General features: G+C 39.1%; 1 protein-coding gene across 1 annotated transcript; it reads right to left on the bottom strand.

Annotated features, from left to right (window-relative positions):
* Positions 1-6,471: 6,471 nt before the first annotated feature.
* Positions 6,472-18,379, bottom strand: LOC131264994 (longitudinals lacking protein, isoforms N/O/W/X/Y-like). The gene is made up of 3 exons (XM_058267256.1): positions 18,217-18,379; positions 12,915-13,206; positions 6,472-6,484 (listed from the first exon to the last, which is right to left on the bottom strand). The coding sequence occupies exons 1-3, from the start codon at positions 18,377-18,379 to the stop codon at positions 6,472-6,474; spliced, it is 468 nt and encodes a 155-aa protein (XP_058123239.1).
* Between the last annotated feature and the right edge of the window lie 1,351 nt (positions 18,380-19,730).

The following is a 19,730-nucleotide window of genomic DNA, read 5'->3' as shown; positions in this document are numbered from 1 at the left end:
AGAGGATTAAAACACTAATATTTCGAATTTGGTGTAACTCTACTCTACGTATGCATGATTTACTTTAATTTTAGTCTAACTTCACTAAAGTAAAATAAAGACAAATTACTAAGAAATTAATTCCCATTCGTGCATGCTAATAAACAATAAGTGCTCAAAATAGGGTTACATTTTGGAAATCTTTATTTTTCTTCTAGGCATAATCATTGAAGTACGTTGTGGCGGTTGCGGGCCCCAAATTAAAAGATTTGTGGCAAACCATCCATTCATCTACGTTTTAAACATCGGCAAACGACACATACTCTTTGTCGGAAAAACTGTCACGTTACCCAACGAATCTACCAACCCGTCAATATGATACAAAAAAAATTAACCCTGAAGGAATGGAACTATTATTTGTTCCACTAAGGAACAATACAGCTTGGAAAATGCACCCCTGAAATAAAATTATCTTTGCGCTATCTTACTGTTTCTAGTCGAGCATGAAATGTAATTTTCCATCGAATGAAATATATGTCCAATTTATTTATCTAGCTTTAGTACGCGCTACAAAACAACGTACATAATAATTTTCACATACAAAAGCATCGTTTCGCAAAAGTAGTAATTGTAAACATTCACTCTCTTTCAAAGATTCGTCATTTTTTAAATATTCAAACATGATATTTTTTCTCAAACGTAAGTTACTATCATTTTATATGTGGTGGTTTTTGTTCCAATTTGATTGATTGCTCATGATATTGCCTCTATCCGTTTAGATAGCAAGGGTGTTAAATGTGCAAGAGTGTGGTAAAAAATTCAATCAATATATAAATATAATAACGATACGTGTATGGTTTTAAGCATTATGCGTTAACATGTTTAGCTAAGTTCATAAACTTAATAATCATTGCAACACGACAGTGAAGGAATAAACATTAGCTATGAAATTAAGTCTCATTCCTGCATGGTAATAAAAACTAAGTGTTCACATTTTAGTTCAATTCAAAATTTTTTTAAATTCATTGTTGAACAAGTGTTATAAATTCAAGTGTAAAGAAGCAAAGTCTTCAACACAAGCATATTTTATTTACTTGTTTTTTTTCCTTATAGGCATAACCATACAACTTCTCTGCGGTGGTTGCGGACCCAAAATTATCAGATTTGTGGCAAACCATCCATTCATCTACGTTTTAAAGATTGGCAAGCGACACGTACTCTTTATCGGGAAAACTGTCACATTACCCAAAGAATCAACCAACCCAACAACCATACGAAGACAAAAAAATTAAACCTGAAGGATTGCCACCATTATTTCTTCCACTAAGGAACAATACAGCTTAGAAAATGCATTTCTGAAATAAAATTGTCTTTGTACTATCTTACCGTTTTTAGACGAGCATAAAATTTAATTTTATATCGATTAAAATATATTTCAATTTATTTACCTAACTTTGGCACGCGCTACAAAACAACGTACATAATAATTCTCACATAACTATGCATCGTTGCTCAAAAGTAGTAGTTGTGAACATTCATGCGAAACATTATGCATTAACATGTTTAAGTTCACAAACTTACTAATCATAGCAACACGACAGCGAAGGAATTTTACATATGATCAAACGAGCGAAGTCCAAATAAAGGAGAATGCTGCGTGACACTTTTTCTTCTAGATATGACCGTTCATACAATAAGCGGAGATCCTGCATTTACGGCAAATCACCCTTTCTTCTACGTCCTGATAGATGGAAAGAGCCGGATACTCTTTATCGGGAAAACTATCACCTAGGACAGCCTGCTAAACTTTAAATGCAAAGAAGACACAAACATGAATCCTTGTGGGGTTAAAAATATGAATTACTCAACGAAGTACAGCAAATGAATTAAGCATTCCTTTACACTACCTTAGCATTCCTACCCGAATGATACGATTTATTATCGCACGGATTGTATTATTTTTTATGATGTACAACGATTGTGATACTGAATTTGTGGCAAACCATCCTTTTTTCTACGTCCTTGTCACAAGTGTTTCCGAACAAGGTGGATTACAAAAATAAGTCAGATTACAATGTTTAAATTTCGCGAGTATCAACATTAACTTTGAAATTAAGTAACATTCCTGCATGGTAATAAAACTAACTGTTCACATTTTAGTTCAATTCAAATTTTTTTTAAATTCATTATTGAACAGGTGTTTTAAATTCAAGCGTACACGAGCAAAATCTTCAACACAAGCAGATTTTATTTACGCGTTTTTTTTTTCTTTTAGGCATAACCTCACATCGTCACTGCGGTGGTTGCAGACCCAAAATTACTAAATTTGTGGCAAACCATCCATTTATCTACGTTTTGCAGCTTGGCAAGAGGCATATACTCTTTATCGGGAAAACTGTCACATTCCCAAGCGAATTTATCAAACGAAAATGAATACTGATGGGATATTGTCCCCAATTTAAACAATAATTTTCGTACTATACGAACATTCCTTTTAAAACATATATTTTAGTGTAGTTTTTTTTTTCGCTTACAACATAACAAGCTTTTCCACACGTGTTTACTGCTCTTAAAACGGCTCGCACACAAAAAGAAACCCAAAATATGCCTTATCAAACTTACCAAACAAGAAAAATGTTGCTCTAACCAAATATCACTTCTTTGCATGTAGCATCATGTATCACAATCAAACGAAAAAGAAAGAATAAACTTTCCCCAACTTGCCTTTGTGAGTTGATTTTCTTTCGCTGAGGTGTCTCGAATACTATTTAGATTTTTTTGTTATTTTAGTACTGGTTCTGCTTTAAAAAAGGTAAAAAAAGTCGATGTATGAACTTACGCTTCAAATGCGGTTTCAAAAAATAGATCACTTTGAAAACTGCAATATTATTTAGTTGTACACGTTAGAAAAGTAGTACATTTGAATGCAGTACCGATCGTACTTTTTTGTTAAAGACAAAAATAACGGTCCGAAAACCTGATAGCAATATTGATAGTCAAAATGATCTCTACTCAGTTACGTGCAGTAGCAAGTCAATAGCCCAAACAATCCCGGAAAAGAGATAGGGAGCAAAAATACAGAGCAATGATTATGCGCTGTTATTTAATGAAAGCCGATCGCTCCGTAAAACTCTCCGTTTTGTAATGATTTTTACCAAATTTGGTACACATACTACTTAAATAGGTAGCCATCCTGTAATAAAATTGCATCCACCTAGACTCTAGATTCTAGAGGAAGGGGTAAGAGGGGCTCCTATCCTACCCCCTAGCTCAACAAAGGTTCAAATGCAATATGGATATCATTTTCGTAGTATTTGGGGTCACTAAATCGAATGGTCGAAATCGAAATCGGCCCATGAGCGCCGAGACCGGACTCTCCTCTGTACGAGAGAGCTGACTATGCACGTAAACATAGGGTAAAAGTCTTGTAAGCCCGTAACGGGCAGGCATGACCAACAAGGTCGTTACGCCAAGAAGAAGAAATCGTATGGTCACAGTGCTCAATCTCTACTTAAACTTCTTAACATGCTTAGCTAAGTTCATAAACTTAATAATCATAGCAAGACGACAGTGAAGGAATTATACATACATCAAACGAGCGACGTCCAAATAAAGGATCATCCTGCTGATACTTTTTCTTCTAGGTATGACCATGTTTATACTGGGCGAAGATGCTGAATTTATAGCAAATCATCCTTTCTTCTACGTCCTGATTCATGCAAAGAGCTGTATACTCTATATCGGGAAAACTATCACACCTCCAGGAGAGTCTACCAAATTTTAAATGCAAAGAAAACAGGTGTTATAAATTCAAGCGTAAACGAGCATAGTCTTCAACACAAGCGTATTTTATTAACGAGTTTTTTTTCCTTTCAGGCATAACCTTACATCTTCTCTGCAGCGGTTACAGACCAAAAATTACCGCATTTGCGGCAAACCATCCATTTATCTACGTTTTGAAGCTTTGCAAGAGCCATATACTCTTTACCGGGAAAACTGTCATAGTCCCAAGCAATCACCCCATTTATCAAACGAAAATGAATACTGATGGGATATTGCACCCAATTCAAACAATAGTTTTCGTACTTCTTCTTGGCGTAACGACCTCTTGGTCATGCCTGCCCGTTAAGGGCTTACGAGACTTGTTTCCCTGTTGTACGTGGATAGTCAGTCCTCTCGTACAGGGTAGGGTCCGGTCTCGGTTGGGATTCGAACCCACGCGGTCGAGGTGGTGAGCCCCGGCGCTCATGGCGCGCGTAGTTTTCGTACTATAACATATATTTTAGTGTACTTTTTTAAACATAACCACCTTTTCCACGCGTGTTTTCGGCACTTAAACTCTTCCACAAAAAGGAAACCAAAATATGCCTTACAATGTATCAAACTTACCAAACAATAAAAATCTTCCTCTTACGAAATATCAGTTCTTAACATGTAGCATTATGTATCACAATCAAATGAAAAAGAAAGAATAAACTTTCCCCAACTTGCCCTTGCGTTTTGATTTTCTTTCGCTGAGGTGTCTCGAATAATGTTTAGTTTTTTCTGTTATTTTAGTACAGGTTTTGCTTTAAAAAAGGTAAAAAAAAACTCTATGCATGCTAACTACTAACGCTTAAATTAAATTTGAATTCAAAACAAACTACACTTTGAAAACCGCAATATTTAGTAATACACAGTAGAAAAGAAGTACATTTGAATGCAGTACCGATCGTACGTATTAGGTTAAAGAAAAAATTAGCTGTTCCAAAAACTGATAGTCAAAATGATCTCTACTTCGTTACGTGCAGGGGCAAGCCAATAGCAAAAACAATCCCGGAAAGGAGATAGGGACCAAATACAGAGCAATGATTATGCGCTGGCATTTAATTAAAGCCGACCGCTCCGTAAAACCTCAAGCAATAAAGCAAACGATCACGCCACATGATGTCATTCGAGGCGTTGCTAGCATAAAAGACGACTCTGAGGCGAGCAGACTTCAGTCTTCGTTTAACCACAACCGTTTTCGGCCACTCACGGTTCAGTAGTGTGGTAATCGTACGTCCGATTAAGTGCATCGTTAGTGCAGTGTTAAGTGCGAGATCACGTGAGGGATCAGTTATAGGGAATTTAGTTTTTCTTAACCTAGCTTACAATCAAACGCATCTAAATACAGCCAACAAAGGTCACTCAATCAACTCTAGCTAACAAATATGTCTCCCGCCGAACTGGCTGAGGTAATTTCACGTATGTTCGCACTCGTAGCGGACATAACTCCTAATGCTTCCTACGACGATCCTCCCTTGCACATCACGCACAGCGATGGTACCCGAGTCGACACGCCGTACCTTGACAACATCCCAAACGTCGTGTTTGATTTGCCCGAGTTTACGGGAAACCCGACCGAACTGGCCAGCTGGATAAGCGATGCGGATAGTTTGGTGAAAATCTTTCAAACCGACTCCAACGCCCCTTTGGAGCAGCAGAACCGGTTCTACACGGTTTGCCGGATCATCCGAAGAAGGATACGAGGAGAGGCGAACGATTGCCTTACGGTGGCGAACGTTGGAATAAACTGGCTCCACATTAAGCGCACACTGGTGACCTACTTCAGACAGAAGTATTTGATAGTGCACCCGAACGTCAGACCGCGAGGTTCACGTGTGGGGTACAATTCAAAACAACAAACGGCCACTCGAAACGATGGTTTACCGCACCGACAGCAGCAGTTCTACAGGGCAGCATATGATCGGGAGTGAGGTTTTGCTTCAAAAGCACTAGAACAAAGGAGATCCTGCGATCGATCAACCGAGTCCTTCACGTTTACCAGGACTAGAATCTATTACTGAACGGTTTTTTTTTCTGGGAGGGGAAAAGTTTAGTAAGTCTAATAAATATCTCATAACCCTCTCCGCCACATCATCCCATTCTTTATGTTTGCAACCAGAGCAAATATTCATATTCCACACGGGCTACCAGATAGGGGGACAGTCTCTCTAGGCACAGAATATTGATGATCTTACTGAAACGTAGGTTACATCACGACCAGTTGTTATTTGTTTGGTACATGGAACTTCTTATGTCTTGTTTTCGCAAAGAGATTATTCAGTCAAGTCGGCACCTCCTGACCTGCATCGATGATACGGCGTTCGAGCCGAGTCAGAGGACCTCGAACCACAATCATCGTCGTCTCAGCGCTTGTCGCAGTCCTTCTAATAGCAAATAGTCGGCGTCTGCTCTTCGTTAGGTTCGGTGTACGATGTGACATTAATATTTACATACGGTTTATTTAAATAAAAAAATGAAAGAAATAATTTTATATTTAAATATCGTAATATTTTAAATAAATATCTATTGAATGATACGAAATGGAAAACACATAAATCTTTGTTTTAATAATTGCAGCCAATCATCTTGATTTGATTCACAGATCCTTCTGAATAACGCATATATTTATAAAAATATATATTTATAAAGGGTTACGCGTTGGAAAGAAGAACTACTATTGAAAACTTAGGACATGGAACTGAAAATCCGAAATAGTAGCTTTTCAAGACGTTCAAGAGGAGACGTTGATGATAACGCACTCAACAACCGTGAGGTATAAACGACTGGTACGGGATAACCACGGGCATATATGCTACTAGATCGCATATGCTACTAGATCGTTCATCTCGTGAGCTTGACGAGCACATGATTAAGTAACGACCCAGCCTTCGGTCAGTGCTGCGCTCCTTTTACTTGGTGCCAAATTTTTCGTGCAAAATCAACCCGTAGTCGGACTGGAGTTTCGTCGCCACGACGCAAACTGTACCAGGGTAACATACCAGGCTAGGAGGTAGCGCAACTCGGACGGAGTGACTTGCGTTTGCTTGCGTAGCATATGACGACAAACCCGAATCTAATTTTTATGGATTTTATGCATAAGTGTACTTTCTTAAAATGCAAACATTTCTTAATCTGCAGCCGTACAAGGAGGTTTTGAAAACAAAAATCGAATAAAAATCGTTTAAATGTTTTCGGATCGCTCTATATTAAAAACAAATGATATTCATGTTGCTTGGTAGATTTTTTATTTTTGTTCGTTATTTTTTCTGCATTTTCTTGTGCACACAGAATACATAATAACTTCCGCCTTGTGGCGCTCTAAAATGTTCGCGTTCACACCATTGCGCCGTGTCTCGACAGTTTTCATTCCGAATTAGTAAAATCAATTTGTCAAAAAAAACACCGTAGCCGCTATGATAAAACTGTATCATTTACACCCTGACCTTCCCGTATCTGTATAACATGTGGCACTACTAAGTGCGCCGTTTGTATTTTGTTTCACCCCTTCCTGCATCAATGCACTCGATCATCACTTTAATATTGATCCAAAATGATAAAGTTTATCATGGAAGATCGTCGTCGAACGTATTTGCTCGCGTTTGTGCACCGTTTATTTCCATTGCCCTGCCAGTGTTCAGCAAATAAGCTTCTGCCTGTCTGCTTGTCTGTTTTTCTTTTCCTGCTGCTACAGTCTTCCATTTCGTCGTGCGATAAACTAAGCATTTCTGCCAACTTAGCACTGTTTTCCTAACGGATTAGTTCGGTACTGTACGTTTTATTCAATCGCTCTTTTGAAACCACATCTTTCCACCTTCTTATTGGTAATGTACTTTCTTGTGATGTGATTGTGTATTGTGTTTTACAGTTTATTAATTTATCGAGCATTCTTGTGGTACTCATGTTTGAACAGAAATTCATCATTCGTGCCCTCCCTTTTCCCATTCTTATCGTGGTTTCGCAACCACCCGAATACATATTGTAACTTTTTGATTCTTATCGAAGTTTCACGTTCTCTTTGACAGTTCATAACTTTGATGTGCGTTCGGCCTTACCTTAAGTTGTTTTACATTGCATAAAACTAACGTCTCGAAGATATCATCATCCACTTCGCCTTGCTTATAATTTAATGTAATCAAATACAAACTATACCCCGCTTGCATCGGTATAGAGCTTAAGAAATCTTTTATCTTTTCGTCCCGCAACATTTTAATAACGGATTCGAGAATAATAAAATCGATATTATCAAACAATCTTGTTCATGTTTTCTGGTCATTTTTTAGTTTTCATATCAGATGTACGTTAGTTGTGCTGGTTTAGCTTTGTTCGTCTAGTGTGTCTTCTCGTTAAAATGAGTTTATTTGGTAATTAGCTCTTTGTATCAAACGGAAAAGTTGAAAGCATGTTTAGTTTGCTTATTAGTAAAGATCCAAACACTGCACCATAGACTTTGGTAGAGTAGTTAAAAAAAACGTTACGTTGGATGGTATCCTATTTACAGGTTTGTAATAGAATTGTCAGGAAAGTTGAGATTGTTTATAAAATTTAAGCCTGCTTCATTTTGTCGTTGATTGCAAAGAAAATTAGTGAAACCCGAAAGAATTGATGTACGGTTTGGCTGAACTATGATTTACGAAGTATAAGTTTTTAATTTGGAAGCTCAGCTGATCCAACATATATTGAGTGGCTTTAAACATAAGCTTCTAATATTGAGCCACTTTTAATAAACTGTCAGTACTACATCCTAACCTGTAATGCATAACTTGATAAACACAAAACTTAAAGAAAAAAAAAACGCAAACTACTCTGAAAATGCGTCAGGACTTTCCTGACAATCCATTACTGTTGGAAGATCAATCGATCGTGATGAGATGCCCGTTCTGGTTGCCTTAATGCTACTACCGATTGGTTGCCAGCCCACTTCAACTGTTTTACCATCCTGCGGATGTCCAATGCTTTACATAACTTTAACGGTAATCTATAACGATACACTGGTTCAACGACATTTGATTGTTTCCCGTCCTAGAATCCGTCCCTTCAGTTTCAGGGTTCGTGGTTGTTGGATGTGTTAAAACAGTTAAAATGATAATATAGTTATTAGCGTGTTACATAAATAGGTCTATTACAACGAAAAATAACTAGCATAGGTTACTCTTTCGCATCTGCGTGTTTCTTTTTGGTGTAGGTACTGCAACAATAAAGTGCGTTCAACAAACGTGTGTGACCCTCGGCATGGAGGTTCCCCTTCAACGATACTTTAGATGTATCAAATATACTTTACCAACAGTGCGTGTGCTCTGCGTCTAATAACATAGACGAGTGTAAGTTTCTGCTTCGCACAGCTCTGTTGCTACTGCTCCTAATAGATTGTTTGACTGTGTTATCCTTTGGCAACTGGTTAATAGTATAATCATTAAAAAGGGTTATCATTAATAATTTAATTTAACAGTTAATAGCGAAATAAATGACCCTGGGTTACGAGAAAATAAATAGTACCTTGGCGTACATGATGATTGTATCCGTTTTTTTTTTTCGTGCGTTTGGTTTGGTGCCTGGTGAATGACTTTGCTTGCAACTCGACGATATAGACACAGACACACGGTACGTTCTTATTCTCTAAAACTCGACTGCCAAAAGTGAAGCTTATAAAATATCCTTTTGCCTTTTCATAAAAGATCTTTCATTTGCACTCGCTGATCGTTTCGATTTTATCTTTTTTTTTTCTTTTTGTTGCATAACTTACATATCCAAAACAAGTTTAATGTTTACATTGTGAGTATGTTGTAACGGGATAATTGTACGATTACGAAACATTTTTAGATCGGATTTGCCCAAAACGATTAATGATGTTGCATTTTTTTAAATTTTCTTTATGTCGGTACACGCAAACGTAAAGCACGTTGGAGAGGTGACGGCTGCAAAAGCATGAGTATGTTATTCAATAACCAAGGATGGCACGTCTACTGCGATTGCATAGGATTTTTCCAAGCAATGTGTTCTCTATTGGTGTGTATGTGTGTGTAACAGTGTTATATGCTTTGTGAGTATATGCTTTGTACTGTTAATGGTTATTGGAACTTGAAACTAGTTTGGTTTTTCAACTTTTTTCGTACTACTCTGCACTGTGTCCTGTAGCATAGTAAAAAGCACCTTTCCTGGGAACCAATAAATGCATAAAAAGCGACACGGAGTCGTTTGTAACATCGTTACAGCATTATACAACTAAACACAATTCCAAACGCTTGTCTCTGAACGGAAACGCTATAGCTGCGGTGGTTGTTAATTTTTCCCCTGTTTACTTCTGTTTATATTGATAGTTTCTTCGCTTTCGATAACAACAATGAGGAAAATCCTCCTTCTCTTATGGCGCTGAGTGGTTTAGAGTAACTGTTTCATAACAAAGTAAAAGATTTCAATTTAAAAAAAAACTTATGGCAGCCGATTTTATCTTGACCGAATGGCACAAAAGTGATCAATGTTTGTGTGATGATGATTACATGTTACAAAATATATGCTCCACGGAGCCGCTCTATTTTATCTGTCCCGTTCTTTGATATAAATCATTCTCTGGCTTCCGGCATAAGGCTGTGAAGTGTAGGAGTATTTGGAAAACTTTCTTTTTTCTTTTGTTTTTATAAAAATCGTATGAAAAGTATGGCATCACATCTATGATGATTTGTTTCCTGTTTGCTCGCATTAAAATATGGCAGTTTTGGTTGTGCATTGCTTTTTCGTTTTTCTTGAGTAAATAACAGTGACTAATGAAAGTTTCAATCGTGTCCGCATTCGACCGATCGCGATCACATTTTCATCGTTTCATTTCATTGGCTTGCTTTTTTGATTCGAATCCTTTTTAAGAATTGGTTGCGTTCACTTTCAGTTGACAATTAATTCGTGTTTGCGTTGCATTACTCGCTCGGAAGTAAAACATTTTACAATAAGACGGAACCACTCACGTACTTTTGACACGCCTTTAAATCGAAACCATTGATAATTCCAAAGCATTATCGGTTCCCTTGTTTTGGCACAATCTCAACAACTCATCTCGCTCTTCCGAGGCGCGTTTTGTCACCCGGGGGCAATTCTATAAGAATGGCCGAATATTTCGAGCACAAATAGAAAACAGAAAGCAATACCCTTTTTCCCACAAAACGTGCACAAAAGCGCACCCTTAACATTATCGTATAAAAATATTATTACATGTTACAGTATTCATTAGATGTATCGTGTATATATATAATGTATATATATGCATAGAAGAATATATAAATAGGAAAGGTATAAACTATTGATCATGACACAACACATTTCCCACGCTTCTCGATCGTCACGCCGAAATTCCCGCGAATCGGGCGCGCATAAAGTCCTACATCTAGGATGTCAAAAATGTTCAGTGATCGGGGGATTGGTGTTGATGGTATTTGATTCGATTAGGCTCCTGTTCTAACCTATTTAATCTTCCCGCTTCTGATAAACTAGCGCTATCCGCTGCTCTCTTTGTTTCTTTTGCCGCTTCCACTTTGTTAACTCGCTTTAACCATGTTAATTTTTGTGGTGTTACTCTTTGGTTTTCGGTTGATTTGTATCTGTTTTAATTGCCCGTTCGAGTTGTTTTCGCGTTTTGTTAAACCTGGTGCGCGACCACTGGGCTGCTAGTACTGGTAGTAGGAAAAAAAAACTGGTCAACTAGTTTGATTTGGTTAGTGCTACTAATTATATAAGTTTTGTTTGTTGGTTGGTTGGTTGGTTTGTTTGTTTGTTGTTGCTTTATATATTCGTACCCTACAATTGCTGCCATTTGTCGACCGAATCATCCTCGAACAGCCGACTGACGGCATCCTTTAACGGTATATTATGGCTCACGGACCACTCCAGGGTCTTGCTTAAAAAGGACACTTGAGTAGTGTTCTGCAGTTAAATTCTCTTTTTTGCATTTTTCTTCAATGAACTTCTGCGCGCTTGTGCCTTTACCTTTTCCCCGTGAGCTCCACCGGAAGAGGTGCGCCCCGGTAGACTGTCCGTATTTTGTTTTGTTTTCCTTAGCATCTAAAGACGATCATAAATAGTACACTGACACTAAAGCATACAAGATACACACACGCAATATTAAAGTACGTAACAGTGGAGATGAGGGAAATAATTTATGGAGATAAAAAAAAGGATATTTATATAAAAAAAAGGTGATGAACACTACTGTCGCACTACATTGGCTGTTAAAAAATTATAATAATTTTCAACGTTTCCGTCAGATTCTTTTCTTTGCATCGGTTCGCAAACTTGACTTGTTTAGCCAATTGGAAGCACACCGTATAAGCAAACGGGATCGTGCCTGGGCGGACCACGTACTGCGTACCTTCTTCCCTTCGCGAAGGGGAATGGTATTGAGATTGAGGTGCCCTATGGGGTTCATCTTAGCAGTTGTCCCCAGTTCGATTAATTTCCATTTCTATCCCTGGTTTCTTACATACAATGTAACAGAGCCCATAAGTGAAGGGGGGGTTTAGCACCAGTTCTGACATTTACCTCCTCCAGCTTCGAGCTCGAGTGGTTTCCATGTTACCTTGTTTTATGTGTGTGTGTATACGGTTTGGTCACTCACTTCTAATCGCCCACTGGCATATACATATCATTAGATTTAAATAAATTAGAAGAACAAAATTTGCTACGATTCTTATGAGAAAATAAATAGAGCTCGGTAAAAATGAACTAAAAAAACGGTCAATCAACACAAAACGAAACTTATAAATTACACCCCCAAATTAGTCTGCCATCGACCGTCAGTCCCGACGACCCCTCGCCGCATGTCGCGATTGTCAAGCGCTTTTCCGAACCGTCGGCGCCGTAGGGCCACTCCTAGTTTTTGTTGGCACACTGTCCCACTGGGGAAGGCCTACAGCTCCCAACCGGTGCCACGGTCACCCGGCTGCACCTTGACATCGTGCGGTACCGCTTCCCGCTCCGTGCTGACCCGTACCATCGTTGCCACCGGATACGTCACTGGTGGCGACTGTCAATTCCGGTTGGACACTTCACTTTGCTGCTGTTGCTGCTGCTGTTGTTGTTGCTGCTGCTGTTGCTGCTGTTGCTGTTGCTGCTGTTGCTGCTGGTGATGGTGGTGGTGATGCTTCCGCCGTTCGCTCATGTGCAGTCGCTTGATGTGCTGCTCCAGGTTCCATTTGCGGCGGAACTTTTTGTAGCAAAACTTGCACTGGATCTTCTTCTCGACGCCGCACTCGTGGTTCATGTGCCGCAGCATGATGCTGCGGGTCGAGTACCACTTGCCGCACTTGAGGCAGGGAAAGTTCTGACCGTTCTTGCGCGCCGCTATTAGCCGGGCCTGCTGGCTCAGCTGGCGTCCCGGGTCGCTCCGCCCGTACAGGTCGTCCGTCAGCGAGCCGAAGTTGTAGTAATCGCTCCACAGCTCTGCACGGACACACCAGAGCAGGTGGTGGGAAAACGAGGTTGAGGGAAGGGAAGTGGCAGATGGCGGAAGGTAGAGACATTCGCCATCGGTTGATGATGGGCCATCAGGACGACAACGGGCGAACACACGGAATTTGGCAACAAAATAACGATGGGAAAGAGAAAGAGAAAGAGAGAGAAAAATAGAGAAAAGGAGATTTGGAAGAGAAAATAAAAGAAAAACAACCTTTCTCATTAGCAACCATCGTGACCATCATCTTAAGGTTGGCAAACAGAAAAACCCGGGCGAATTACTTATCCGAATTTCATTTACCCTTTTGCCAAAAAAAAACAAAAAAAAATCATTCACTGCAGAATAATCGAAAATCCAACACAACATTATGGATATTAAATGTGACAGGCAAAACGAAACAGAATAAAAGAAAAGAAAATGGAGCCTAGGTTTTCTTTTTCCTTGATTTCAGCATATTACAATCCTATGGGATGAGGTTAGTGGTGCTCTGCTTTAGAATGGAAATGGGAATTGGTTTTGTTTCGGTTGCGCATTAGATTTCATTTGCAGTTGTGTTATGCATCGGCATTCGGCAGCAAGTTAGTCAACTGTTTGGTTTATGTACAACAAAACGAAATAAAAAATATATTTTAAACACACACACACACACGAACATAGACACACGACAGGCAGGCAAGAGAATTAAAAACTGATTTAAAATATTTTGAAAACGACCAAATGTGAAAAAAAACCAAAAAAAAAAAAAGCGAAACAAAACTCTCCAGAAAGAATATCGCTTCAGCTTCAGAATTCCAAAAATTCGCCACGCAAAATAAAAAGACAGCTCGTATTTGAACCAAAACAAGAAGGATCGAGCCCGAAGCGTCTGCAAGAGTGGTGCATTTTTTTTAGATTTCACGACTGACCGATTCGGAAAAGGAAACAGAAGGACCGCACAGGTTTGACAGTTTTATTTTTCTTCTTCAGCTCTTTATAAAAAGCGGAACCGTGGCGAACATGACCGAACGCGGAACGCGTAGTAAAGTGTAGTGAAGGAAAAATTACGCAAGAAAAACGCTAAAGTTTGACAAGAGACAAAACCAAAAATTTGCCACTAATGACGTGAAGTCGTTTCACGGTGAAACAGATAGGTCTTTTATCTAACATGATTTTTTCTTTCAGTCCTTGCAAAGTGCATCACACCCAGGGTCCAGGTGGTTTTTGGTTGGTCACACAGAATAAACTCATTGGGCACATTGTACTCTTCCTGTGTGTGTCCTGAAAGAAAAAAAAATGAAAATTCAAGTTAGCATACTTTTGTCTGTGTTTAGTTTAAAAAAAAAAAACCTTGTTCCTTGAAACAACCAGAAAATTTGGTGAAAAGGAGAATTTACTTATGCTTCCGTGTTGATGGCTGAAATGTTATAAAAATGTAATATCATTTTCTGCAAAACTAAATGTGAAAGATAAATGACAACGCGTGCTTTATACAAATCTTAGTAGCTCTATTTCATTTGTCACTTGTCTTAACCAGCTCTCACTCACTCGTTTTCCTTTTCCACAGTTTTTCTGCTCTTCCTCACACTACGGTTCATGTACGTAGTAGGCTATTTCATCACTGTAACAATCATGCAATCCAATGCGCGGAGGAGGAGCAGCTGTTTCTTGGCTTACACTGTTTTGTCCTGACAAAGAACAACCAGCTAGGACACTCCTGTACACTTGCAGACTATCTGTTTTTCAGGACAGCTAACATTAAGCTTGCGCTTACACACTACGCTACGCAAAAATAGTTAAGTCTCTTGAACTGCAGCTTCACCTGGCTTCCTCAGTTCCGCACACTACGTTGTCGTTCGTTGGCGAATGTTATTGTTTACAATATGCAGTGCAGTGGAACGAAGGTGGGCAGTAAAACCTTGGCATCTCAGTTTGTTTTTATGATTTAGAAAATCTTTGAGCGACATTCCAGTAAAACTTTGGAATCGAGATTACACCGTTGAGACGATTGTAGATGAAAATTCATTTTTAATGACGGCCACAAGCTACACGCGTACTGATTCAATCTTATCTGATAAGATATAACAAGTTAGAAACGCGACATGATTACTTGTGTGTCTTAGAACAAAAGAGAGAAAAAAATATATCATTTACTCGTCTGATTTCTGCCAAGGTTCCTGTGAAGTCTCAGTCTGTTTAAAACAATTTTTAAGCTTGCTCAGCTTTTCCGCAGCATTCGTGCGATCTTCCATTTTATATTCTGTTCGGTGAAACTGATTTTCTCCACTCAGTTCCGGTGCAATTCTTATTATTCTGTTTTTCAACCATCGAATCGAATGATCAAGAGGGAACGTAACTAACAAACGAAATAGCTGCTACCATAGCACTCGACGGGTTGGCACTTTAAAGAATAATAGTTTATCTGCATTCAATGGCATGTTGCCATTACGAGAAGCTGGGTCGAACGGAAAATAAACTGATTTGAAAAGAAGAAACATTTTTAACAGTTAGTAGAGTCGATATGACATTTACAACATAATTTCGTTCCTGTTCCTTAACATCCAATCGATATTGACGTACATTAATTAGTTAATCGAATTGGAGAAAAATTTAAGTTACCGCATACTGAAGAATGAACTCAACTTTGATTGATAACTTTCAAAATTTTGAAAAACAAACTTCTTGAAATTGACACGATTTGAAAAAATTTAAGCATTTCCAGTTTACAAACTTTTTCAGTAAACAACCAACACTTTTGGTTGATAATAGTACCATTACGGATCAGGAAAAAAAGAGAGTACGCAGAGGCTACAGCTTTAAACCTTATTTTACTCGACCGTCCAAGTCCTGCATTCAAAATTGATCTTCGTTTCAATCTACGTCCCTGGCTATGAACTATAATTGGTTTTGATTCGTTTGCCATCAATGTTTATCTGCTTCACGTCGCTTTATTGGTTCACAAGTTTTATCTTAAATCTGCGCTTACACTGTCTGTGTTAAACTATTCATAGTACAGTAACATTAAGATTATAACCGCATAGTCAAAGTTTAGTTTCTGTACCCATCGTGTACCTTTCAGCTGTTGAATCAGATCTGATTCGATTAAAGTAAAATTTTGAAAAATATAATCGCAATGTAAAGAAAAAATTAGAATCGTCTGAACCAGACGTAACTTTGCCAGCAAAATAATGCTACACCCATGTAGTAACGTTAAAAAATCAACGCCAGCCAACGCTCGGTTACGGTTAACGCTTCGTGACGCCATTCAGCATTACTTTTCCATACGAGGGATGAGGTAGTAAATTAGAAAAGAAAATTATCGTGTACGATTACCGCAATTACCGTACGTAAGCATTAAAGGGTTTTCTTATATGAATTTCACCTTGCTTTCTGTGACATCGCAGTGACACTCGCTTATGTCTGGTTTTACTTATTGATTGAAAGTACAAGCAACACAGCTATGCAGCGCACAACTTGTATCTGCCAAAAACAATTGCTTCAAATTGCGACGCACATGGTATCATTAGCTATGCACTTTTGAGGGTACAGATAGTCTTCAACAAATGTGGTTTTTCTTCCTCTAGGCGTAACGACCGTCCTTTGGTCATGTCTACCTTTAGTGGGTTTCCTATACTTTTTCCCTGTGTGTGGGTGGATAGTTAGTCCTCTCACAAGGAAGGGGTCCGGTATGGATTGCGATTCGAAGCCGTCGAGGATGCGCCTCATCGCTCGTGGAACGATTTTCAAACCTGCGTACCCGCTCCGTTGCCTTCTAGAACTAAAGTCACTGCGATGTCACGGCAAGTGTCGAACAAGTCAAATCGAATCTTTGATTATCAAACATTAACATAGTCGAAATTAAACTTAACTAAACATAAAGGCTTACATTAGGGTCAAAAGGATAAAAGACAAAAAAGCAGTACAGCGCGCGTTTGTTTAACACTCTGATGGACACCGGGCTTTAGGGGGCCGCTCTTCAGCTGAGTCCTACGCTTCCATCTGCTTATGGCACTGGCTCAGCTGAACGTGCCTAAAGCAGTCCCCGTTTACATTTCATTTTGAAACAAGAGCAATCAAGATGAACAGTGTCATTTCGTTCGTGAATAAATCAATGATCAATTTGACTTTGCGGAAAGTCTCTTATCTCCCGTCCTCAGTCTCAACTGGTTGTATCTGTTTGTGCGAGTTCTTGTTGTACTCACTACTCCTATCTCAGAATATGAGTTTCGTAGCTGCATGGGCAGCATTCCTAGCTATTGTTCCTAACCGAAACATATCGCCTCGTTTGAGATTACCATAGTCCTATAGACGTGTGCCGTTCTGAATATGTGCTTGTGTTTTGTTTTGTCAGAACTAATCCGAACCGAGGTAGTTAACTTTTCTTATCGCTGTCATTAGGTCTCTTAATTTTGTTTTACGTTCATAATACGCTAGGTAAATGCATTCGCGCTTTCGCTGCTACCTGAACTTAATGCACCGTATTTCGGTGTAGAAGATCCTTATTTAGATGTATTAATCAATACATGATTGAACGTATGTAAATCAAACTTAGCATCTATGATGTGTAATACTTGGAATGCAATATAAACTTAAATTCGCCATTCTATTTGAAATGCTTTAAGATGTAAAACTTAATGTAAATGGGTCAAGTTGAATAAAAAATATACGCAAGACATGCAAAAGATCTCAAAAATATATCATACACGTTAAAAATCTTTGATCAGACGAACGGCAGATCGTCTCGTCCTGTAAGTGTCCGATGGGTAAAAACCGAAGAAAAATGAAATAGAAATGAACTGTTTTGCTTAGCTACTCGAATTATTTGTCCTCTCCTGGCCCAAGATGTTATCCACCGTAGCCCTCGAGATAAGTCACAACTTAGCCTGGGCGAGCTGCTGCTGCTGCTGCTCTAGATGCGGCTGCTACCGCTCAAATCATCAGGTTGTGTGAGTTGTCAACGAAGTGAAAGATTTCCAGCAACCCATCGCGACGGTGGCGCTCCATGTGCTTCGCAAGGTTACGCTTCTGTGTTACGATCTTCGGACAGACCGGGCACTGGGCGCCCTTGCCACACTCCTTCATGTGACCGCGCAGGGCGCTCATCTTTTTGTACTTCACGCCACACTGCGGACACACGTAGCGTGCCAGGCCGTCGTCCATGATCATAACCTTCGGTTCCAGCATTTCGATGAAGTCTAGACCTACCAAAAGAGCAAGCGCACACAAACACGCAACCGTACGCACACATACACACACACGCACACACGTACATACAAGCACACATGCCAAACCAACCGAGCGTGATGCATCAGCGACCCCACCAAACAACCAACATCACGTGCAGGTTTTTTTTACAGTTGGAACGAGTTGGTGGCGCGATGGCATCGTCGTATAATGCGGTTTGGCAGAAGAGAAAGAGAAGAAAAAAAAAATACAAGAAAAGTGCATGATTAGTTTCTGTAACACTCGCTTCAAAAGTAGATCGCAAAAGGAAAATGAGAAACAAAAACTAAGAGTTGCAATAAGAAAGCATTCAACTAAAGTACAATTTTGAAAACAAAACAAAAAAACGATAAAAAATTTGAAAAAAAGGAGCAACTACAGGATGTACCTCGAAGGGAAATGATAAATAAATTTCAAAACTATAACGTACAAACGTACCAAAAATTATGTTCGTAAAGGATGTTGGAAGAAGAAAGTGTACTCGAGCGATAGGGAGAATGAATGGGAAAAACAAAACAGAATGCCAATCGATAGTAAAACTAATAAGGAATCAAACAATAACTGTAATGTAAAGTGGAGTACAAAATAAAATAGAGAGGAAAATTAAAAAATAGAACACGTAACAACAGATAAACGACAATAATCATAATTACCTTCGGACTAAAGCCAAAGACTAAAAGTTCGAGAATAGGATTACAATCGTAGCTAGAGTGAGCGAGACCAAGCTAGAACTGTAGTGGGGAGGTTGTGTGGGGCGCTACAAAAAGACGGATAAAAGGATACGAGAAAAAAGAGAACAGCGAAGAAACATAGCAGCATACGGAAGTGTATAAGAGTAGGAAATACTTGCTAAAAAAAATAAATAAAAGAAGGTGAAAGTAAGATTAGGCGGAAAGTCTCGGGTTTGGCTGCGGTTACACGGCTTTGCCCACGCAGAGTGATATGGGGGTTGTGGCTAAAATACGCACGTCAATAATATAACAGGCAACACACTATGCACTAAACACGATTCAAGGGGAAAGGATGATGATGATGGTCACCCTTGGGTGGGTGTAATTTGTGTCGCCCGCTCAGTCGAACGGATAAACGCGGCTGGATGGAACGCAATTCGAGATGTTGCTACAGTTCATCTGAATTCTGAGCGACATCTAAACCTAACTTACGGACGGAAGAGCACAACATAAATACGCCACCAGCACCTCATAGTCACCGTATGCACTACTACATCGTCACCAAGTCAGGGGGAATGGTGACCATTCACTAACTATTTTCACGATTCCACAGGACGATCCGGATGGACCGATGAAAATGG

The sequence above is a fragment of the Anopheles coustani genome, chromosome 2 (genome assembly GCF_943734705.1).
Source record: "Anopheles coustani chromosome 2, idAnoCousDA_361_x.2, whole genome shotgun sequence".
NCBI classification, from domain to species: Eukaryota; Metazoa; Arthropoda; class Insecta; order Diptera; family Culicidae; genus Anopheles; species Anopheles coustani.
This window is presented reverse-complemented; position numbering and strand designations above follow the sequence as displayed.